This window comes from Pseudophryne corroboree, chromosome 1, assembly GCF_028390025.1.
Source record: "Pseudophryne corroboree isolate aPseCor3 chromosome 1, aPseCor3.hap2, whole genome shotgun sequence".
NCBI lineage: Eukaryota > Metazoa > Chordata > Amphibia > Anura > Myobatrachidae > Pseudophryne > Pseudophryne corroboree.
This window is the reverse complement of record NC_086444.1, coordinates 285,587,431-285,612,480: the sequence shown is the minus strand read 5'-3', so window position 1 is coordinate 285,612,480 and position 25,050 is coordinate 285,587,431. Positions and strand designations below refer to the sequence as shown.

The 25,050-nt window shown below is 45.3% G+C and overlaps 1 protein-coding gene across 2 annotated transcripts in view; it reads right to left on the bottom strand.

Moving 5' to 3' along the window:
• The window catches only part of KSR2 (kinase suppressor of ras 2), an 868,249-nt gene that overhangs the window by 712,261 nt on the left and 130,938 nt on the right, over positions 1–25,050 (bottom strand). For both annotated transcript variants that reach the window (XM_063964329.1, XM_063964330.1), the window contains exon 3: positions 8,126–8,276. In XM_063964329.1, the coding sequence (XP_063820399.1) occupies positions 8,126–8,276 (151 nt within the window). The remainder of the gene's footprint in view (positions 1–8,125; positions 8,277–25,050) is intronic.

The window sequence follows — 25,050 nt, the reverse complement described above, 5'->3', positions numbered from 1 at the left end:
ATATTATTTACTCCAAATAAAGGGGTTATTAATATTTAATCCAAATAATTTTCACAGGTTTGCCCTGTGTGGTGTAGAGGTACGCTCTTCTGTACCACATATTGTTATATAACTATAGGGAAAGATCAAGAACCACTTCCTCCTAGTGCTGAAGCTGCAGACACTAGTCATGACATAGACAATGAAATGCCATCAACATCGTCTGCCAGGGCCGATGCCCAATGTGATAGTAGAGGGCATGTAAAATCCAAAAAATTGAAATGGTCTGAGGAGAAATGTAAACTTGCCAATATGCAATTTACGACACAGAGTGGCAAGGAGCAGCTAAGACCCTGGCCTATGTTCATTACTAGTGTTTCAGTGTCCTCATCCTCCCACTAGAAAAATGTTAAGCTGGTAAAAGCACAGCAAAGAACTGTGCGTTCTAAGATGGTATCACAAATCCCCAAGGAGAGTCCAAGTGTGTCGGCGGTTGTGATGCCTGTCCTTCCCAACACTGGACGGGAAGAGGTGGCTCCTTCCACCATTTGCACGCCCTCTGCAAGTGCTGGAAGTAGCACCCATAGTCCAGTTTCTGATATTCAAATTGAAGATGTCACTGTTGAAGTACACCAGGATGAGGATATGGGTGTTGTTGGTGCTGAGGAGGAAGTTGACGATGAGGATTCTGATGGTGATGTGGTTTGTTTAAATCAGGCACCGGGGGAGACACCTGTTGTCCGTGGGATGAATAAGCCCATTGTGATGCCTGGGTAAAATACCAAAAAAGCCACCTCTTCGGTGTGGAATTTTTTCTACACAAATCCGGACAACAGGTATCAAGCCATCTGTTGCCTCTGTCACTCTGTAATAAGTAGGGGTAAGGACGTTAACCACCTAGGAACATCCTCCCTTATACGTCACCTGCAGCGCATTCATCAGAAGTCAGTGTCAAGTTGTTAAACTTTGGGTAAGAGCGTAAGCAGTCCACTGACACCTAAATCCTTTCTACCTCTTGTACCCAAGCTCCTGCAAGCCACACCACCAACTCCCTCAACGTCAACTTCCTCCTCAGTAGTCCTGCAGAGGCCATGTCACTGGCAAGACTGAGGAGTCCTCTCCTAACCGGTATTCCTCGGGAGGAACCTTGAGTGGTACGCCTACTGCTGCTGTTGCTGCTGCTGCTGCTGTTGCTGCTGGGAGTCAATCATCATCCCAGAGGGGAAGTCAGAAGACCACTTGTACTACTTCAACTAAGCACTTGACTGTCCAACAGTCCTTTGTGAGGAAGATGAAATATGACAGCAGTCACCCTGTTGCAAAGCGGATAACTGAGGCCTTGACGGCTATGTTGGTGTTAGACGTGCGTCCGGTATCCGCTATTAGTTCAGTGGGACTTAGAGAATTGATGGAGGTAGTGTGTCCCCTGTACCAAATCCCATCTAGGTTCCACTTCACTAGGCAGGTGATACCAAGAATGTACAGAGACGTCAGAAAAAGTGTCCTCAGTGTCCTAAAAAATGCAGTTGTACCCACTGTCCACTTAACCACGGACATGTGAACAAGTGTAACAGGGCAGACTCAGGACTATATGACTGTGACAGCCCACTGGGTAGATGTATTGCCTCCCACAGCATCAACAACAGCGGCACCAGTAGCAGTAGCTCGCAAATGCCATCTCGTTCCTAGACAGGCTACCCTATGTATCACCGCTTTTTGTAAGAGGCACACTGCTGACAACCTCTTACGGAAACTGAGGGACATCATCGCACAATGGCTTACCCCAATTATACTCTCCTTGGGATTTGTGATATCGGACTACTCCACCAATTTTTTGCGTGCATTATATCTGGGCAAATTCCAGCACGTCCCATGTTTTGCACATACAATTAATTTGGTGGTGCAGAATTTTTTTTTAAATGACAGGGGCATGCAGGAGATGCTGTCGGTGGCCCGAAAAAATTGTGGGCTACTTTCGACATTCAGCCACTGCGTGCCGAAGACTGAGCGCCAGCAAACACCCCTGCCATCACCCGAAGCAAGAGGTGGAAACGAGGTGGAATTCAACACTCTATATGCTTCAGAGGATGGAGGAGCAGCAAAAGGCCATTCAAGCCTATACAGCCACTTATGATATAGACCAGGCTTTTTCAACCAGTGTGCCGTGGCACACTAGTGTGCCGCGACCAGTTGCAATGTGTGCCGCGGAGCCAGAGCAGCTTCCTGCACCTTCAGAGTGAACAGTTGGCCCGGGCTCTTCTTAGAGGATCAGTCGTGCTCTGGCCGTGACCTATACCTTGAAGACGCGCCGGTGTGATATCATAGGTCACAGCCGCCACGTCTCACCACCCAGCCAGCCCACCTGCCTGCATACACATCTTCCAGTTCCTGCCTGTATACACAGCTTTCCTTGCCCACCCACATCCACACTTGCCCGACTGCCCGCTGCTCAGTATTCGCAGCACTCCACTATGAACAACCCTCGCCACTGAGGGACAGGGAGGAGGACAGCTGACCGGTAGGAGCTAATATTTGTTATTTTATTTCTCCTGTGGGGAACAATAGGATTTATGTGGGTAGAATAAGGATTTATGGATAGCAATGTGATTGATTTATGTGGGGAGCGATAGGATTTATGTAGGGAGCAACATGATTTATGTGGGGAGCAATATGATTGTTTTTTCTGTGTAGGCCAATGTATGTGTGGATTTTTTTTTACTGTGAGGGCCAATGTGTGTTTTGTTTTTTTTTTTTCTGGGGAACTGATGGTGTGCCTTGGCAATTTTAAAATATTGTTCGGTGTGCCGCGAGTAAAAAAAGGTTGAAAATCACTGATATAGACAAAGGAGGAGCAGCAAAAGGCCATTCAAGCCTATACATCCATCTACGATATAGGCAAATGCACCTGACTCAAGCGCAGTGGAGAATGATTTCCGTCTTGTGCAAGGTTCTCCAACCCAGGCCCGGCGCTACCCGCTCAGCGAAGGGATGCAGTGCAGGGAGGCGCTGGGATGGAGAGGTGCGCCCCCTGCTCTGCATTCCTTCCCTGCTGCGCCGTCCTGTGCCCCCTGCTGCTGCTGCTGCTGCTGCTGTGCCTGTCACTGTATGACAGGCACTGGCTGCGGCACCTGCAGCATGAAAATCCTCCTCCCTCCCCTTCCCTCACCTGTGTGACAGGACAGCGTTGTGCACGTACAGAAGGGGGCGGAGCTAATTGGGGCGGAAGGGGCGGGGCCAAACGGGACAGAAGGGGGCGGAGCTACACGGACCAGGCTGCTGTAGTGTAGGGAGACTGGCTTAGGTTAGTGAAGTGTGAGAGGGAAATGTGTGTGTGTGTGTGTGTGTGTGTGTGTGTGTATTGTGTCTGTGTGTGTGTGTATTGTGTCTGTGTGTGTGTGTGTGTGTGTGTGTGTGTGTATGTGTTGTGTGTGTGTGTGTGTGTGTGTGTGTGTGTGTGTGTGTGTGTGTGTGTGTGTGTGGTATGTCTGTGTGCGTTTATGTGTGCTTTAAGGACGCTACTACTACAGGGGGGGCATTACGTGTAACGACGCTACTAATGGGGGCCATTGCGTGTAACGACGCTACTACTGGGGGGTCATTACGTATAAGGATGATACTACTACTTGGGGGCATTATGTATAGGACGCTACTATTACTGGGGGGGCATTACATATAACAGTACTACTACTGGGGGAGGGCATTACGTATAAGGATGCTACTACTAGGGGGGGCATTATGTATAAGGACGGTACTACTACTGGGGGCGCATTACGTATAAGGACGCTTCTACTACTGGGGGTGCACTACGTATAAGGACGCTACTACAACTGGGGGGGGGCATTACGTATAAGGACGCTACTACTACTAGGGCGGAATTATGCATATGGACGCTTCTACTACTGGGGGTGCACTACTTATAAGGACGCTACTACAACTGGAGGGGTCATTATGTTAAAGGATGCTACTACTACTGGAGGGGTCATTATGTTAAAGGATGCTACTACTACTGGGGGGGCATTACGCATAAGGATGCTACTACTACTGGGGGTGCATTACGTATAAGGACGCTACTACAACTGGAGGGGGCATTACGTATAAGGACGCTACTACTACTAGGGGGAATTACGTATAAGGACGCATCTACTACTGGGGGTGCACTACGTATAAGGACGCTACTACTACTGGGGGGGGCATTATGTATAAGTATGCTACTACAACTGGGGGGCATTATGTATAAGGATGCGACTACTACTGGAAGGGCATTATGTATAAGGATGCTACTACTACTGGGGGGGCATTAATCATAAGGATGCTACTACTACTGGGGGGGCATTATGCATAAGGATGCTACTACTACTGGGGGGCATTATGCATAAGGATGCTACTACTACTGGGGGGCATTATGCATAAGGATGCTACTACTACTGGGGGGGCATTATGCATAAGGATGCTACTACTACTGGGGGTGCACTATGTATAAGGACGCTACTAGTACTAGGGGGGCATTACATATAAGGACGCTACTACTACGGGTGGGGCATTACGTATAAGATGAATAAGATTGTGCTACATTGTGGCGTAATTTTGAATGGGGGTACTATTGTGTGGCTATGCCCCTTGTGAGACTACACCCCTTTTCCCGGCGCGCACCAAAGGAATATGGGAGGGCGCAAATTTATAGTTTGCAGGGGGGCACCGATCACCCTAGCACCGGCCCTGCTCCAACCCTTCGAACTTGCCACGTGAAGTCAGTCCAGACACTGCCAGCTTGAGTCAGGTCATTCCCCTTATCAGGCTTTTGCAGAAGCAGCTGGAGAAATTGAAGGAGGAGCTAAGATGGAGCGATTCCGCTAAGTATGTGGGACTTGTGGATGGAGCCCTTTATTTGCTTTGCCAGGATTCAAGGGTGATCAATCTGTTGAAATCAGAGCACTACATTTTGGCCACTGTGCTCGATCCTAGGTTTAAAGCCTACGTTGTATCTCTCTTTCCGGCAGACACAAGTCTGCAGAGGTTCAAAGACCTGCTGGTGAGAAAATTGTCAACTCAAGTGGAATGTGACCCGTCAACAGCTCCTCCTTCATTTTCTACCACAACTGGGGCTGCAAGGAAAAGGATAAGATTCCTAGCCCACCCGCTGGTGGTGATGCTGGGCAGTCAGGAGCGAGTGCTGACATCTGGTCCAGACTGAAGGACCTGCCAACGATTACTGACATGTCTACTGTCACTGCATATGATTCTGTCACCATTGAAAGAATGGTGTAGGATTATATGAGTGACAGCATTCAAGTAGGCATGACAGACAGTCCGTATGTATACTGGCAGGAAAAAGAGGCAATTTGGATGCCCTTGTCCAAACTGGCTTTATATTACCTAAGTTGCCAATCCTCCCCCCCCCCCTCCTCCCCCTCCAGTGTGTACGCCGAAAGAGTGTTTAGTGCAGCCAGTAACCTTGTCAGCGATCAGCATAGGAGGTTATTTCCACAAAATGTGGAGAAGATGATGTTCATCAAAATGAATTATAAATTCCTCCGGGAAGACCTTTACCAGCAATTGCCTCCAGAAAATACACAGGGACCTGTGATGGTGGATTCCATTGGGGATGAATTAATACTCTGTGAGGAGGAGGATGTACACACTGAAAGGGGTGAGGAATCGGAGGATGAGGATGAGGTCGACATCTTGCCTCTGTAGAGCCAGTTTGTGCAAGGAGAGATTGATTGCTTCTTTTTTGGGTAGGGGCCCAAACAAACCAGTCATTTCAGCCACAGTCGTGTGTCAGACCCTGTCACTGAAATGATTGGTTTGTTAAAGTGTGCATGTCCTGTTTATACAACATAAGGGTGGGTGGGAGTTCCCAAGGACAATTCCATCTTGCACCTCTTTTTCTTCTTTGCATCATGTGCTGTTTGGGGACTAGTTTTTTAAAGTGCCATCCTGTCTGACACTGCCGTATAAGTACAGGGGTACTGCCATATAAGTCCAGTCCAGTGGTGCTGTCTTGTGCTGCATAAGTCCAGTGGTGGTGTCTTGTGCTGCCATAAGTCCAGTGGGGGTGTCCTGTGCTATGTATTATTTACTCCAAATAAAAGGGTTATATACATTACTTATATTATTATCAAAAATAATGTTTACAGGGTTTTCGGGTGTAGGGGTACGCTCGCCTGTGCTGCATATTATTATAATAGCTCCAAATAAAAAGGGTTATTATTATCCAAATTAATTTTACAGGCTTTGCTGTGTGTGTGTGTGTGTGTGTGTGTGTGTGTGTGTGTGTGTGTGTGTGTGTGTGTGTGTGGTTTAGGGGTACGCTCTCCTGTGCCACCAATATTGTGCGTGTATTACATCTGGGCAAATTCCAGCAAGTCCCATGTTTGTGCCACACACTTGTGTCGCTTAGCTTAGTCATATAGCTACCTCATTGCACCTCTTTTTCTTCTTTGCATGATGTGCTGTTTGGGGCCTAGTTTTTTTAAGTGTCATCCTGTCTGCAACTGCAGTGCAACTCCTAGATAGGCCAGGTGTTTGTGCCGCACACTTGTGTCACTTAGCTTAGTCATACAGCTACCTCATTGTACCTCTTTTTCTTCTTTGCTTGATGTGCCGTTTGGGGCCTACTTTTTTTAAGTGCCATCCTGTCTGCCATTGCAGTGCCACTCATAGATGGGCCAGGTGTTTGTGCCGCACACTTGTGTCACTTAGCTTAGCCATCCAGCTACCTAATTGCACCTCTTTTTCTTCTTGCATCATGTGCTGTTTGGGGCCTATTTTTTTAAATCTGCCACCCTGTCTGCCACTGCAGTGCCACTCCTAGATGGGCCAAGTATTTGTGCCGCACACTTGTGTCGCTTAGCTTAGTCATCCAGCCACCTTGGTGCAACCTTTTGGCCTAAAAACAATATTGTGAGGTGTGAGGTGTTCAGAATAGACTGGAAATAAGTGGAAATTAATGTTATTGAGGTTAGTAATACCGTAGGATCAAAATTACCCCCAAATTATGTGATTACTAGCTGTTGTTTTTTTTTTTTTAAACCAAAACCAACCCAGATTCAAAACACGAGCATAGAACCAAAACACAAAACACGATACGTGCCCGCCGCACATCTCTACTTTCAACACAGTGCAGGGAGTGAGCACCAGTACCTGCTGGGGTATTTTGATACATAATGGCGATCAATAATTGTTATTGCCGCAAATCAGTTCTAGGACATGATAATAAATATGCCCCATACAGTTTCTTTTGTTTCAGATCAGTTCCACTCAATACACTATAACAAGGATGTATGCTTAATGAATGAATGCCGTGTTGTTTCATGGCATAACCCTGATTTCATGTGGCACCGTTTATTATATCCTAATCTGTTAAAATAAATTTGGGGGCATTTCCACATGTACAGAAATTGTGACCTGGTGCTTCAGGCAGTGCCCTATTATGTTTATTTTATTTTTTTTCCGAACCATGAACTTTGACCTTTACAGAGGTCTATAAGACATTACAATCTTTCAGTAAGTTTTTTGAACGCTCCATATTGCTATCATTCACTGCTGTGAACCCTGAATGCCTGTGAGTGTCTGCTTGGCTCCGTTGACACAAGGACACTAGCTGCCACATGCAGTACTGCCGTCACTTGCAAAGCGCACAGTACCCTCAATTCCAGCAAATTCTCTGTGCTGTTGCTAATATTCTAATGATCGGATTGGCTACAGGTATTTAATTAGGTGGTACAAAAGCAGGAGATGAACATTGATAACATAAAGGTGCTCTAACCCTGGACATCAAAGCTCTTGTTAACTCAGCCTGCAATGCACCACCTTACCAACGAAAAAACATTGGATGATGTCACAATTTATTCTACATCACCTCTGACCTTACAATATATCCCCTATATCCGATAAATGCTACCTTAATCACTTGGTAGCACAGTTATATTGCTACATATTTATATTTACTTTTACCTTGTCAGTGCAAACAATACTTGTACTAATATAGGACTGACAGAAAATAATGCAGTAGGGAAGGAATGAGTATTATGTGCAAGAACAACGCCAATTTCTATAAAAAGTATAGTGTATTTAAAATATGGGAAGGAATGCATGAAATATGACGAGTACTCGTATAGTGTAAGTTTCTGCAAGGTGCCCTCACCTGACTTGTGCACTGTGCGTAGACACGAGAGGGAGGCATTTAGACGGTCACATTCTTCGCTGTTGGCGCCAAACTTCCCCAGCGTTTCACAAACTTGCTCATCACTCATATCTAACAGTTCTTCCAACGTCAGCTGTCCAGTGTTGATTTCCTGAAAGAAAATATTTTATTACATTAATTAAACAATGATGTTAGGTTACTTACCTATACTACATAGTTCAAGTTGGTAGTTCTATACTACATAGTTCTAGCTGGTAGTTCTATACTACATAATTCAAGCTGGTAGTTCTATACTACATAGTTCTAGCTACATAGTTCTAGCTAGTAGTTCTATAGGGATGTAGTTATGTGACCGCGGTCTCCACAATACCTCCACCTCCATCCCGCCCCCTCACTATCCCGACGGTCAGCATGCCAACAGGGACTATTGGGTGTCCACAGCGTGGCGCAAGGGGCATGTTGCGCTCCCGCCGGTATTCTGCGGCCGGGATCCTGGCGTTGGGATGCTGACCGCCCGGATCCCAGCTACTGGCAACGCACACCACACCCATTCTAGTTCTAGCTACATAGTTCTAGGCTTCTAGCATAGTTTTAGCTGAATCAAAAAGAACAACTGCCCTGAATATTAGGCTTTACCTTCACTTCTGTACATTCTAAATATTTTTAATTAATTTCTAGCAAAGCAGGGGAGAGACTATGGTACTGAAGCATTTATACCAGTAGGAAACCATACCTGCCTGCTTTTGGGAACTCCCTTACTGGAGTTTCTCTATGGTATGTGTAATTGGTAAGTGCAGGGGGTATGGTGATGCAAAATGGTATCATCATGGCCTGGCTCCCCACTGGGCAACGCTGCAATTCACGGCAAGAGACAGGGAGGTAGGGCTATAAAGATACGACTCACTGTAAATTATGTCATTAAGCCCATGCCTGCTCATTTCAATAGGCAATTGGGCAGGATCCGGCAAGGTGTACTGTTCTCTGAGAGTCTGGGAAAAGTCTCCGACATACAGGAGTCTCATGGACATTATGGATGTAGGAAGTATGGACAAAACCTAATCTCTGCCAACTGAGAGTTTGTGAAAAATCAAGAGTCCTTTCGCTAAGTGCCATTTCCACCTTGTTATCTCATTCTAATACTCTTGATACAAGAAAAGAACTCTGATTTCATTTTCCCAGGAGACAAACTGTGCTAGTTTTACTAAACATCGGCATGTGATAGCGGCCACGACTCAGCAGGTTTGACCACGAAATTTAAAGCAATACATTTAATGCTTTGCATTTAATATTAGTGTCTCTTTAAATATAAAGAAAAAACCTGCTGAGAATTGGCGGCTAGCAAAAGCTGGAGTTTAGAAAATCTAGCCCAATAGTCTAAGAGAACTGCAGAAATGCAGCATTCCTTTATGGGTTGCAAATCGTAAATTACTGTTGTTTTTAATTACTACATTTGTAATTAATATTATTGCAGCTGCTACATTTCAATCTTCATTTTAAATAAAAGCAACATAGTCAGACCTCTTAATCATATGTAAAAGCATTTGAAAGAGTTGGGACCACATTATTCTTAAATTCCTAATAGCCAAGTACAGTACCTTAGGGACGTGGGGGTTGAGGGCATATGCAGTCCCAAATCACTGCATTAACGTACCTCCTATAGGGTTATTATGACATCAAATTATGAATCATAGTCAGTAGCGCTTTTAGGTGTGGGCTAGCAGTGCGGTGGCCTGGGGCGCTGCGGCCTGGGGGCGCAGCGCAGTCACCACGCAGGCACTCATACCAATGCCCAGATCTTTTTTGCTGCCGGGACAGTCTGGAACGCAATTGCTGAAGGTCCTGTGTAGTCTTCAGGAACGGCATTCCAGAGCCTCCTGTCAGCTGGGCCGCTGGCGCGTTTAAACTCCTTGCCCTGTCCACCTTTTCCCAGGCAGCTCTCCTCCGTACCCCATGGAGAGATGGGGAGCCCGGCCAGAAAGACCCGGAGTCGGGACCAGCAAAGCAGACTAGAGGAGCTCTGCACCAAGAGGAGTTGCCCAGAGTGCTGCCCGACTGCCCGGAGCCCCTGAAGGAACCTGGTGTAGAAGTGAGGCAGCAGCGCTGGGATCGGAGGAGCAGCCCGAGGACCAGGACTTCAAAGGAGACTCCCTAGGGACTTGCAGGAGCAAAGGAGAAGTGCTGCCCAGGGCCGATGTACCTGAAGGTACCTTGGAAGACAACCTGCTTCTGGGAGTGAAGACCTCCAGAGAAGACTCCAGACGGACCCAGTAGGAAAAGGAGAGGGCCCTGGTGGAAGGAGACATCCATGATATTGCCCGACAGGACAGGCCTCGTAGAGGACGAGGACAGAGGATGTTGGGGAGGCAGGACAATGAAAGACGCAGCGGAGAAGAAGGATGAGTCCCCTGCCAGCCACCACAAGCCAGTCAGGATCCAGCAAAAAGGACCCCAAGCTGCAGGCACCACAGAGGTTGTCCCTAATATGGTAATATGGTGTCGAGCATTACTGTTTGGGGCGTAATATGATGTCAGGCATTACAGTTTGGGGTTAATATGGTGTCGTGCATTATTTTCTGGGGTTTAATATTGTGTCAGGGGCATTACTGTGTGGGGTATAATGCATAAGGGGCATATTTATAAGGAGGGAAAATGAAAAATAATGTGAAGAGCATAAATCAGGTTTTTTACCTGTTTTTTATTTTCCTGTGTTGTATAAGGGGCTCTACCTGGTGCAACATGTATAAGGGGCTCTGCTCTACTGTGGTGTAATATGTGTAAGGGGCTCTAACATGGCATAATATGTAAAAGGGGTACTACTGTCTGGTGTAATGTGACTGACAGACACTACTGTGTGGTGTAATGTGAATTGGTATTATTCTGTGGCCACGCCCCTCCCTATGAAGCCACACCTCTATTTTTGATGCAGTAACCCTGTTTTATTGGGGGGGCTCCAAAGGATACTTTCGCCCTGGGCGCCATAAGGTCTAGAACCGGCCCTGATCATAGTTGCAGAATAAAGTATTATTGAAGACGAAGAAATATATTTAGCTTAGATGTAATATAGAAATAGTTTCAATTAGTAAATTACATTATAGTTATATAATATGTTTATATAATATGTTTAATGGTCTCCAAGCCATATGTTAAACATTTAAAATATTTAAAGTTTTGAACAAAAGAAAGAAATCAGCAGCTGCAGGAAAATATCATAGATTTTTATATAAAGAGCTGATCCAAAACTGCACACCTACCTTAGGCTACAAGAGAAAGCAGTTCACTATCCCAAAGGACTCATACCGTGATAACTGCTAGTGAATAATTAACAAATGCGTAATTAACCGTTCCAGAGGGACACGTAAACACCACATCCCTGTGTTAAGCGCTGCATTCTAGGCAATGAATCTTTTCCAATAATATACTGTACATAAATGGGCCTGGGAGATTAAGGAAGAAGCAATGCCATTATTTGACATTAATAGATTTCAAAGTCTCTGTACTACTGAGCTAAATAATATATATTAAATAACTGTAGTGTTTATACTTAACAAAATAACTGACCCTCTTTAATCCCCGACCCCATGACTGTTATATTTGTGTCATCCCATAACCACTAATGAATCAAATATGCATAAGATAAATAAATGCCAATAAAACAGCACTTATAGAGCCCTATGGTTAAATATTGGTAACATCATTAATATAGACAAGTAAACTGAAAAGTAAACATAATGATGGGCAAGTTAAGCAGAGTATCACTCCTTTTATCTTGCCTATTCAGTGGACTGTATTGTGCCCTCTTCTTTTCCATATTTTTTTATGTCCTAAATCCTCATAGATGGCCTGGAGGCGAAGGTCCATATTTGCTGAAGACACTGAGCTACAGTATGTACAATTTTACTTTACACAGTAACTTGCTACATAGAAAAACAGGTTGTCCTCTGCTAGGCACAGAGAAGAAAGAAAACTCCTTTGTGGGGAGCACCTAGCAGAGGACCACCTGTGTTAGACAAATGTATAGGCTAACTCTGGGGTGCACCACCAACACAGACAATTCATAGATCTACAACTACCATATTTTTAACCTATTGTTGGTCTTAAACATTATATAAAGTATAACCAAAAAGTCCTGTGCAGAAAACCTCCCTCAAACCCATCATACATATTTAGGTATGCCATAGAAAAGAGGCCATGATACTGGCTATGCTATATAAGTAGAGGAAACTAGCTGAGGTACCCAGCGGTTTACGTTTTCCAGTTATTAAGTTATCAATGAGTTGGATGTAGCTGTCAACATATACAACATATACAAAATAATTAGTAGCTTAATAGCTCTTCCAACATACCCATGAGTTGGCTGCCTAGTGTCGTTTTTGCTTTTTGGGTGTCGCCAGTAGCCCTGTTCCTCAGCTTTTCTTCCTGTTCAGTTTTATAATCACTTTTATTGTGAGATGGGTTTAAACATTTCTTTCTGTTATTAATGTTGCTATTTCAAGGCTACCCAGCGTACATTAACGGGAGGTCTGGCCGAGACACCAACCCCCTAGTAGAAGGCCCAGCCCAGACTCCCTGGGTCTAAGTTCTGCCCGGCACATTCCGCCATGAGGTCCATCCGACACCAACCCCCTAGTATGTCTTCTGGGATCCAATGTTACCACTCTGTGAAGTAATAATATTGAACAGGGAATTGTTGGGCCACATAGCAAAACTTAGGTAGTGTCCCACGGACACTGGGGTCTATGGAATAAGCTTTGGAGAGAGTTAAAGTGGCCGGAGATAAAGTACCAGCTGCCGACTCTGAACTGTTATGTTACAGGCTGTGTTTAAAAAATTACAGTTAGGAACTGATTCGCTGGTACTTTATCTCCATCCACTTTATCTCTCTCTCTATGGCTTAGTCCATAGACCTTGCTGTTCTGCTATCTGAGGTTCTACTCTTTTTTGAGGGTAGCCAGGCCAAGGTGGCGCGGGGGTGTGTGGGGAGGGCGCATGTAGAGGGAGTATTGCCACTAAACAATCATTCTCGAACTGCCATGCCCACTGCACCACCTCTAGTCCCACTCTTGATTGTAGGTAAATACACCCACTATAGATTGGCAACAAATATTATGATTTTATTTTGCCTCCACCCAAAAAAAAAAAATGCTGTAATATGAACAGTAAGTTAACAGATTGATACATTACAAACAATATGTTATAGTGAAAACAGCTCTATATAAGAAATTCAGAAGGCACAGCTTCCAAGCGGCCTTTTTCTGCAATTAGTTATTTTCTACAAGAAAACTCAATTTGCCACTAAATAGAAAACACGTAAGTATCTTACTTTTCGCCTACAATGTTTCAGTAACTAGGATGCTGCCCACACACAAGTATGACCCACGCACACCTTATCTTCCTACACACACTCATTCTTATTACAAACTTCAGGGATTAATAGAAAAGGCTGGGACTCTTGGACATTTCCCTGCCTGACGCCCACATATCTGGCAACATTTGTTATATTAGAAAGTTTCTTCTTCCGCTGTTGCTTAACCCATTCATGCTGAGAGCTCAGAGCTTGTGAGCAGCGTTACAAAATATCATATATGTATTTTTTTTTTAATACCTTAATCACCCTCCCTATTCTAAGCATCTCATACAAATTCAGATCTTTACATCTATATACGCAAAAGAAAAATGCAGCTTGGGTGGAGATATACAATCCTGCAGTTTGGAGGCTGAAAACTGAAAGTATATCCAATGTGTGGCAGTCTATGAAGTCCCAAACTGCACATGGTTTATAGCAAACCACTGATTTTTCTGTATGTCAAAGCTTTCTAAAGTTTACTCTTATTTATCAAATGGCTACCAAAACTGGTAGCAAGTACTGCTTGTGGTAACTATCTCCAAGTACCGTTGGTGGCGGCTATTGCCAAGTACTGTACCTCTGGTGGTAGCTATTGCCAAGTACTGTACCTCTGGTGTTGGCTATTGCCAAGTACCGCTGGTGGTGGCTATTTCCAAGTACCGCTGGTGGTGGCTATTGCCAAGTACCGCTGGTGGTGGCTATTGCCAAGTACCGCTGGTGGTGTCTATTGCCAAGTACCGCTGGTGGTGTCTGCTGCAATGTACCGCTGGTGGTGGCTATTTCCAAGTACCGCTGGTGGTGGCTATTTCCAAGTACCGCTGGTGGTGGCTATTGCCAAGTACCGCTGGTGGTGTCTATTGCCAAGTACCGCTGGTGGTGTCTATTGCCAAGTACCGCTGGTGGAGGCTATTTCCAAGTACCGCTGGTGGTGACTATTGCCAAGTACAGCTGGTGGTGGCTATCACCAGGTATCACTGGTGGAGGTTATTGCCAAGTGCCACTGGCGGTAGCTATCACTGTGGCTGTGCAGTGAATGTTTTCCAAATCCACATGCATTAGAACAACAAGGTTAGTTATTGATGTGCTCATGGCAGGAAAAAGGGCTTTCTTATTAAATAATCCTTAGATAAACATACATTGAAAATATATATATATATAATATATATATATATATATATATATCATTTTATTTTTATTTTTTATTTTTTAATTATTTTTTTTTCATTGTTTTTCATTGAATATTAAGTGGAAGCCCAAGTTCGGGTTGCCAGTGCAAAGCATATGTGTGAACTGACAAGTCAAGTCACGCACATGTAGATGGGTCCAAGACTGGCTGGCGAAGCAGTAAGATTCCTCTTGGTGCTATCAGGCAGTAGTGCTAGGAAGCAGAGTATCAGCTACCCCAGTGATATTTAAATGGTAGATTAGGCTGTAAAAGAATTTCTATCACTATGCTAAGTGGCAATAGACTATTGTATTTAACACCCATTAGTCCCCTAAATCTCAAAGTACTTATCAAGAATCAAATTGGCTTTTGCATAGTTTGAGTGGCATATGAGGGGAGGGGGGGTCTGGGAGACAAGTGGGGGAGGTCTATGTGGCATTGAGGGAGTTCATGTTGAAGTTTATGTGGGATCATGGAGCAAGTTGGGGGCATTTTGAGGCAAAAGGGTGGTTTGAGTGGCATTTTGGGATCAGTGATGTGGAGGGCCAATGTCACACTTGTTGAGTATTGACGCCTACTTCTACTTTTTATCTTTTATTTATAGATGTAGCCATGCTCATCTTTGCTGCGATGCAGCATGCTGCAACACTTGCTGCAACATGCCGCATCACGGTAAGATGAGCAAAGCTACATCTGTAAATGTTGACACAACATGTCCACAGCACTGTGCATTGATTAGTATTACAATGGCTAGGATAACAGGAAATATTTATTTATTAACAGTTTCTTACATAGCGCAGCATATTCTGTTGCGCTTTACAATTAGAACAACAGTAATAGAACAAAACTGGGGAACAACAGTAATAGAACAAAACTGGGTAAAACAGACAGACATATAGGTAGGAATAGCAATATGATGGGAAGAGTAGACCAACTCATTATGCCTAGTAAAAGCAAATAACATTAATTAGTGTAGGAAAGGGGGTCAAGTAGGTATTGCATCAGCATTCAATGATCCTGTACCCAGGGCCGGTGCTAGGGTGTTCGGCGCCCACCTGCAAACTATATATTTGCCTTGACGCTGCTGCTCTGCTGCTGCCTGTCACTTTTGACATGCGCAGCAGCAGCGGACACTGTAGCAGCAGAGCAGGGATTTAGTTAGCTGAATGCTGATGATCAGAAATCATTTATTATGATAAAAAAATACAATTATCTGTCATCCTAAGTGGCAGTATCATTATGATAGAGTTGATAAATACCGGATAAGTTGTACTGCAGTATATAATATTGGGGGTAATTCCAAGTTGATCGCAGCAGGAATTCTGTTAGCAACTGGGTAAAACCATGTGCACTGCAGGGGAGGCAGATATAACATGTGCAGAGAGAGTAAGATTTGGGTGGGGTGTGTTCAATCTGCAATCTAATTTGCAGTGTAAAAATAAAGCAGCCAGTATTTACCCTGCACAGAAATAAAATAACCCACCCAAATCTAACTCTCTCTGCACATGTTATATCTGCCTCCCCTGCAGTGCACATGGGCCCTCATTCCGAGTTGTTCGCTCGTTATTTTTCATTGCATCGCAGCGATTTTCCGCAAACTGCGCATGCGCAATGTTCGCACTGCGGCTGCGCCAAGTAAATTTGCTAAGAAGTTTGGTATTTTACTCACGGCATTACGAGGTTTTTCTTCGTTCTGGTGATCGTTGTGTGATTGACAGGAAGTGGGTGTTTCTGGGCGGAAACTGCCCGTTTTATGGGAGTGTGTGAAAAAACGCTGCCGTTTCTGGGAAAAACGCGGGAGTGGCTGGAGAAACGGGGGAGTGTCTGGGCGAACGCTGGGTGTGTTTGTGATATCAAACCAGGAACGACAAGCACTGAACTGATCGCACTGGAAGAGTAAGTCTCGAGTTACTCAGAAACTGCAAAGTAAAATCATTTCGCAATATTGCGAATACATCGTTCGCAATTCAGCTAAGCTAAGATTCACTCCCAGAGGGCGGCGGCTTAGCGTGTGCATTGCTGCGAAAAGCGGCTAGTGAGCGAACAACTCGGAATGAGGGCCATGGTTTTGCCCAACTGCTAAAAAATTTCCTGCTGCAATCAACTTGGAATTACCCCCCTTGTAAGGAGCAGCAGTGAACAAATGCATTGTAGAGCCCATAGCAAAATAAAAGCAGCACCCAATGTTCCAAAGCTGGGCTCTTCTGACCATGAGTGTCCAGCATGTGCCACCACTGTGCATGTGCCACTGGAGAAGTTCTTAAGTAATGCTGCAGGGGCCATGGTTTGTTTGGATAACAATTTTCATAAAATCTGAGCTATACGGCAAGTGAATAAATTCTATATAATGAAAATGTGCCGAAATGAAAATATTATATAAAGTGGAGTTTCATTAATTAGAAAGTGAGAATAAATGTATGCTGTATATGGCAGTATGAAATCATTTAAATAATGGAGAAATAGCTACTGATGTCCTAGTACTACAATATAAAGGAAAATAGATATAAAATCTATATAATAAAATCAACTACTGATAAAATTATGTAATTGGAGTGTAATTACCCCTTCCACCAGAATCAGAGATGGACAGGAGAGAATGAGGGAGCAGTCATAGACAGTGGATGATGGAGAAGGAGAGGTGTGAGAAAATAAATAAAAGCCAGGCAACACCGAGCTTTACAACTAGTAATGAATATTAAGTACCCTTTTTATAAATATCACATATTATTTTATCTTTTTGTTCTTCTACTGTCATTGCTGTTATATTTTAATACTCCTTCCTGGATTCATCACCAGACTAGTCCATTCCAGCAACTTAATGACCAGATTACATAGTAACATAGTAACATAGTATCTAAGGTTGAAAAAAGACAATTGTCCATCGAGTTCAACCTATTTGTGGTCTCCTATGCAGGATTATTTGGTCTAAAATTTTGACTGATGTTGTTTTAGCCCTCTTTTTATAGTAACTATAGTGCATGATTATGCACCATAACCCTGGATATCCTTATCCATTAGGAATTTATCTAACCCATTCTTAAAGGTGTTGACTGAGTCCGCCATTACAACTCCCTCAGGCAGAGAAATCCATACACGTATTGTTCTTGCCATGAAAAAGCCTTTACGCTGTATTGTGCGGAATCTTCTCTCCTCTAACCTAAGTGAGTGTCCACGAGTCCTCTGTGTTGATCTAACCAAAAACAGGTCCTGCGCAAGCTCTGTGTATTGTCCCCTTATATATTTGTAGATGTTGATCATGTCCCCTCTTAGTCTCCTCTTTTCCAGTGTAAACATGCCTAGTCTTGCAAGCCTTTCCTCGTATTCCAGCGTCTGAATCTTTTCTAGCTCCAGGATATCCTTTTTGTGGTATGGTGCCCAGAATTGAATTAGTGAGACACTACCCTGGATACAGGACCTTCAGCAGAAAAAAGCACTGTGTGCAGGGACTTCTCTATAGAGGAGGGGACCCGTGTGCAGACTCTGTGTACGGGCCCCCTCCTCTCCCGTAGCCGTTGCGCCGCTGCTAGCGCTCTGAGCGCTGTAGACTCTAGCACAGTGCCAGAGTCTACAGCGCATGCGCAAGACTCTGAAAAATGGCAGCCGTGCCATTTTTTTCTGAGTCCTACGCATGCGCTGTAGACTGTGGTACTGTGCCAGAGGGGCAGATTTATTAAGCTCGGTGAAGTGATAAAGTGGAAGGTGATAAAGGACCAGACAATCAGATCCTAACTTCCATGTCACAGGCTGTGTTTGAAAAATGACAGTTAGGAGCTGACTGGCTGGTTCTTTATCACCTTCCACTTTATCATTTCACCAGGCTTAATAAATCTGCCCCAGAGTCTCTAGTGGTGAGTGCGCTAGCACCGGCGCAACGGCTACGGGAGAGGAGGGGGCCCACACACGGTCAGCGATGGACTCCGGAAAGGTAAGTATAGGAGAAATGGGTGCAGTGTGTGCGGTGTGGACCCCCCTGGGACTCAGGGGCCTGTGTGCACCGCACACACTGCACCCATTATAGAAACGCCAATGACTGTGTGTAACTAATGCTTCATGGGGTTTTTTTTTCCCCACAAGGGACACTTAAAAATTATTCTATAGGGCCCTTTAACAAATTGCTAAGCCCCAAATGATGCCATCTCTTGGGAACACTAGCTCCTCATCTCAGGTCCTGACACTGCTTGCTGCAGCAATCCCTTATAATAACTTGGGCCTTGTCTCATACACATTGTATGATCTCCTTTTGCTGGATATCATAGGAGGCATATAGAACACACTCCACATGCCTATACTTAATGTCAGTTGGTTTGACCTCAAAATGATGGAGGGGCAGATTAGGCTTTTAGCTTTGTACGATGATCAGGCATCCTTATTCACATGCACCCTAAACCACTATGGGCAAAAATGTAACTATTTTAGCCCAATATTAATGAAAACAGGAGGCAAATAAACTGTAAAAATGTTGCAATCCAATTTTTTTATATCAGTTAACAAGATTTCCAAAAAGTATTATAAAAAAATAGGAAACACAATACATTAGGGGACAAGGCTATTACGTTAAATGTTCATAACAATGTAAGTAAAATGTAGTATTTCTATAAAGTACAAACCTGATTGGTTTATTAAACACAAAAATATAAAGGGATCATTTATGTTATTGGAACCACTATGTCACAACTGAGGGCCTGAGCTGACGGGAGGCAGCCTCAGTTGTAGGGGCTGAGATGTACCGGAACCTGGGAGGTTGTATCAGACCCCTGGACATGTAAGTAACATGAATAATAACTGCCCGAAGGCGTGACCACGACAACTTAGATAAAAGTCAATGATGTTTATTATGACAACTCCGCATCACAGCAGCAATAAAGGAAAACGTAAAAGTCAGCAAAGAATAAATACAGTTCCTGAGTACTACAGCATGGCAGGAGCCACAGGGCACTGGTAGTGTGAGATAGTTCTTATGATCTTCTAGATGGAAAGTCCTTACCAGGCCCGGCTGTAGCAATGGAGATAACCCAGGATTGTACCAGCTGGTGTTCCAGGAAGAGCTGGGTTGCTGAAGGTAAAACAGCTGCTGTGGATACTGGCTGGAACCAGACTGTTGTTAGCACGGAGTGGATACTGGCTGGAACCAGTTAAATAATAAATGAACTTTGGGAGCGATGAAATGTAGAACTTGAGAGCGGAGAAATAATAATTCCGGTGGAGAGTGGTAAAGTGTAGAAAGGACACCGGCCCTTTAAGGGAAGCTGTATTCTGCTGGAAGCTGAGGCTGGAAGCAGGTAGTGTTGTAGCTGGAAACAGATGAATCCACAATGGATTGGAGAGTATGGCTACACCGCAGGTGGAATGCCGGTGCGGGTCTCTATGGTGGAAGTCTTGAGACAGGAGCTGGAACCTGGAAGACAATCATAGAAGAGAGACAAACAGGAACTAGGTTTGACAACCAAAGCACTGACGTCTTCCTTGCTCAGGCACAGCTTACTTATACCTGCAGCAAGGAAGGGGTTGGCTAGGCAATTATGCAAATCAACAATACAAACAGCAGATTGGTGGAAATGATCAGATGACAGAATCCAAGATGGCTGCGCCCATGCAGACACTTGGAGGGAAGTTTGGTTTGTAATCCATGTGGTCTGGGAAACAGTAATGGCGGCGCCGGCCACCGGAGACGCCAGGCTGATAGATGCACATTTAACCACGCGGGCACAGCGGAGGCCGCGGCTGATGAAAACACCACTCTGACACTCTGCATGTGGAAACTCAGGAACAGCGGAATCTGGTCCTGGAACGCTGAGCCCGCCTTAGGAGGCATCTGAAGGGTAAGTAATGGCGTCCAGATACCCGGATCGTGACAGCACCCCCCCCTTTAGGAGTGGCCCCAGGACACTTCTTAGGCTTTAAAGGAAACTTTGCGTGGAAATTTCGGACCAAGGCAGGAGCATGGACGTCAGAGGCATTGGTCCAAGAGCGTTCTTCAGGACCATAGCCCTTCCAGTCAATGAGATACTGAAGTTGACCGTAACGGTGACGTGAGTCCAGGATCTTGGCCACTTCATACTCAACGCCTCGTTGAGTTTGGACTTTCGGAGTTGGTGGAAGTGAGGAATGAAACCGATTCAAGATTAGCGGTTTCAACAGGGAAACATGGAATGTCCTGGGTATTTTTAAGAAGGGAGGTAACTGGAGTCTGTAAGCAACAGGATTGATGACTTGATCAATTTTAAAAGGACCGATGTAGCGAGGTGCAAACTTCATACTGGGAACTCTTAACCTCAAATTCTTCGTGGATAACCATACCCGATCACCCACCTTGAGAGCAGGAACTGCTCGACGCTTCTTATCCGCAAACTTCTTGTACCTGAACGATGCCTTGAGCAGAGCTGATCGTACGCTCTTCCAGATATTGGCAAACTGATGCAAGGTGATATCCACTGCGGGAACAGAAGTTGCTGGAAGCGGTTGGAACTCAGGGACTTTAGGGTGGAATCCAAAGTTGGTGAAGAATGGTGTTGAAGAAGATGAAGAATGATACTGGTTGTTATGACAGAACTCGGCCCAGGGAAGTAATTGAACCCAGTCATCTTGAGAGGAGGACACATAGATGCGGAGGAAGGCCTCCAAGTCCTGATTCACCCTCTCAGTTTGACCATTGGTCTGAGGATGGTAAGCCGTGGAAAACTTTAACTTGACTTGGAGGACTTGACATAAATTTCGCCAGAATTTGGCTGTGAATTGAACTCCTCGATCTGAGATAATTTCTTCTGGAAGACCGTGGAGTCGGAAGATCTCTTGTATGAATACTTGAGCCAACTTGGAAGCTGACGGAAGACCGGTGAGAGGAATGAAGTGTGCCATCTTGGTGAACCGGTCAACTACCACCCAGATGGTATTGAACTTGTTGCACATGGGCAAATCTGTAATAAAATCCATCGACAAATGGGTCCATGGTCGACGGGGAACAGATAGTGGAACCAGTTGCCCCGCAGGCGACTGGCGGGATACTTTATGTTGAGCACACTTTGGGCAAGATGCAATAAACTCCAAAACGTCCTTTTTCAGAGTTGGCCACCAATAGGACCTAGAGATAAACTCCAGGGTTTTTTGGATACCTGTATGTCCGGCAAAACGGGAAGCATGGGCCCAATGCATGAGCTTCTTCCTTAGTGTCGGCTTCACAAAACTTTTCCCTGATGGGGGCGTAGAGTCCATCCCTACCGTGGAGAATGCCAACGGATTTATAATAGGATGCTTGTCTGAAGACTCTGACTCATTTTCTTGCTCCCATGAGCGGGAAAGGGCATCGGCCTTGCGATTCTGAGAGCCCGGACAGAACTGGAGTTTAAAGTCGAACCTGGAAAAGAAAAGTGCCCATCTGGCCTGACGAGGGTTGAGACATTGTGCGCCTTTTAGATATAGAAGGTTCTTGTGGTCTGTAAGGATGGTGATTGAATGAGAAGCTCCCTCCAACAGATATCTCCACTCCTCTAGAGCGAGCTTGATGGCTAGCAACTCCTGGTCGCCAATGGCATAGTTGCGCTCCGCTGGGGAGAACTTCCGTGAGAAGAAACTGCAAGGATGTAAATGACCATCTTTAGCCCTCTGAGATAACACCGCTCCTACTCCAACGGAGGAGGCATCCACCTCTAAGATGAAAGGAGAGTCGACGTCAGGCTGTTTCAGGACAGGTGCAGAGATGAACCTCTGTTTTAAAAGATGAAAAGCTTGCATGGCTTCTTCAGACCACTTGGACGGGTTAGCACCCTTCTTGGTGAAAGCAGTAATAGGCGCCACAATGGTGGAAAAGTCTCGTATAAACTTTCGGTAATAATTGGCGAACCCTAAGAACCTCTGGACCCCTTTGAGGGTTAAGGGTACTGGCCAATTCTGGATTGCTTGTAGTTTCTCAGGATCCATCTCTAGTCCGGAACCGGACACAATGTACCCTAGAAACGGAATGGACTTGACTTCAAAGACGCATTTCTCTAATTTGCAGTAGAGATGATTGACACGGAGACGGGACAGAACCTCCTTTACCCAGAAACGATGTTCCTCTAAATTGTTGGCAAAAATGAGGATATCATCTAGATAGACCACGACATGACGGTATAGAATGTCTCTGAAGATCTCATTGACGAAATGCTGGAAGACAGCTGGAGCATTGCTCAATCCGAAGGGCATGACGAGGTACTCATAATGTCCGTCACGGGTGTTAAATGCGGTCTTCCACTCGTCACCCTCACGGATCCGGATGAGATTGTATGCACCTCTCAGGTCCAGCTTTGTAAAGATGGTAGCTCCGCTAACTCTGTCAAAGAGCTCAGTAATCAGGGGTAAAGGATAGCGGTTCTTGATGGTAATGTCGTTCAAACCTCTGTAGTCGATGCACGGCCGCAGACCACCATCTTTCTTCTTTACAAAAAAGAAGCCTGCGCCGGCTGGAGAAGAAGAAGGTCGAATGAACCCCTTTGCTAGGTTCTCTTTTATGTATTCCTCCATAGAATGCGTCTCGGGGAGAGACAACGGATAAGTTCGGCCTCGAGGTGGAACCTTCCCTGGAACGAGATCAATCGGGCAGTCCCATTCTCTATGAGGGGGAAGGATATCAGCAGAAGCTTTACTGAACACATCCGTGAAATCTTGATATGGAGGAGGTGGAACATCAGACGACCTGGGGGAGGAGGAACAGACAGGCAACACTTTAAACAAACATGTCTTAGTACAGGAGGAACCCCATGCCAGGATTTGCGTAGTCGTCCAATCAATTGTAGGATTGTGAAGACGGAGCCATGGAAGGCCCAGGACCACAGGATGTGTGGCTCTTGGAATCACTAAAAGTGAAATAAGTTCGGAATGAAGAACTCCCACTCTCAGACGAACTGGTAGAGTCCTTAGAGAAATAACTGTATCAAAAATTTTACTGCCATCCACAGCAGTTAAGGAAAAGGACGAAGGAAGTCTCTCGGTGGGTAGGGACCACCGTTTAACATAGGCTTCGGTAATAAAGTTCCCAGCTGCTCCGGAATCCAGGAGGGCAATGACGTTCTGATAACGTTGAGCAACTTGAAGCGAGACTGGGAGGTTACAATCTTGAGGAGATGGAGAGGAGATCATTACTCCTAGCCGGCCCTCTCCTTGGCGAGCTAGGATTTGGAGTTTCCCGGACGTTTGGGACAGGCATTAATGGTGTGAGACGGAGCTGCACAGTACAAACAGAGAAACTCGGAGAGACGTCTTCGGCGCTCAGCAGGAGTTAAACGGGAACGGCCAATTTGCATGGGTTCATCTTTAGTTGGTGACAGTTGGCGAGGAGGAGGAGCAGAAGATTTTGGAGCAGATGATCTTCCACGCTCAGTTGCTCTCTCTCTGAAACGTAAGTCAACTTTCGTACAAAGTGAGATTAACTCATCTAACTTGGAGGGTAAGTCTCTGGTAGCTAACTCATCTTTAATACGCTCGGATAAACCATGCCAGAATGCAGCATACAGGGCCTCGTCGTTCCATGCCAGTTCGGATGCCAGGATCTGGAACTGTATAAGATATTGTCCTACAGTACGTGATCCCTGGCGTAAACGGAGAATCTCAGACGAAGCTGAAGTTACCCGGCCTGGCTCGTCGAAGATGCGCCTGAATGTTGACACGAATGCAGTGTAAGAAGATAGCAGGGTGTCGGACCTCTCCCATAACGGTGATGCCCAATCGAGGGCTGAGCCACTGAGAAGAGAAATAATGTAGGCAATTTTTGTACGGTCACTGGGGAAATTGCCAGGTTGTAGCTCAAACTGAATCTCACACTGGTTGAGAAATCCCCTGCAGAATCTTGGAGATCCGTCAAACTTTGCTGGCGTTGGAAGATGAAGACGTGGAGCAGGAATGGATAAGGTGGGTGGGGTTATAGCTGGAGTCACTGTGGTTGACGCACCAGACGCGCCTGATCCACGGAGAGTGGTCTGAATCCCATCCAGCCGAGTAGAGAGATCCTGGAGACAGCGGATGATGTGGCCCTGTGCAGCCTCCTGATGTTCTAGTCGGGCTGCCAGTTCTTGCATCGGCCTGGCCGCTTGATCCTGGTCTCCGGCTGGATTCATTAGGTCAGTGCTTACTGTCACAACTGAGGGCCTGAGCTGACGGGAGGCAGCCTCAGTTGTAGGGGCTGAGATGTACCGGAACCTGGGAGGTTGTATCAGACCCCTGGACATGTAAGTAACATGAATAATAACTGCCCGAAGGCGTGACCACGACAACTTAGATAAAAGTCAATGATGTTTATTATGACAACTCCGCATCACAGCAGCAATAAAGGAAAACGTAAAAGTCAGCAAAGAATAAATACAGTTCCTGAGTACTACAGCATGGCAGGAGCCACAGGGCACTGGTAGTGTGAGATAGTTCTTATGATCTTCTAGATGGAAAGTCCTT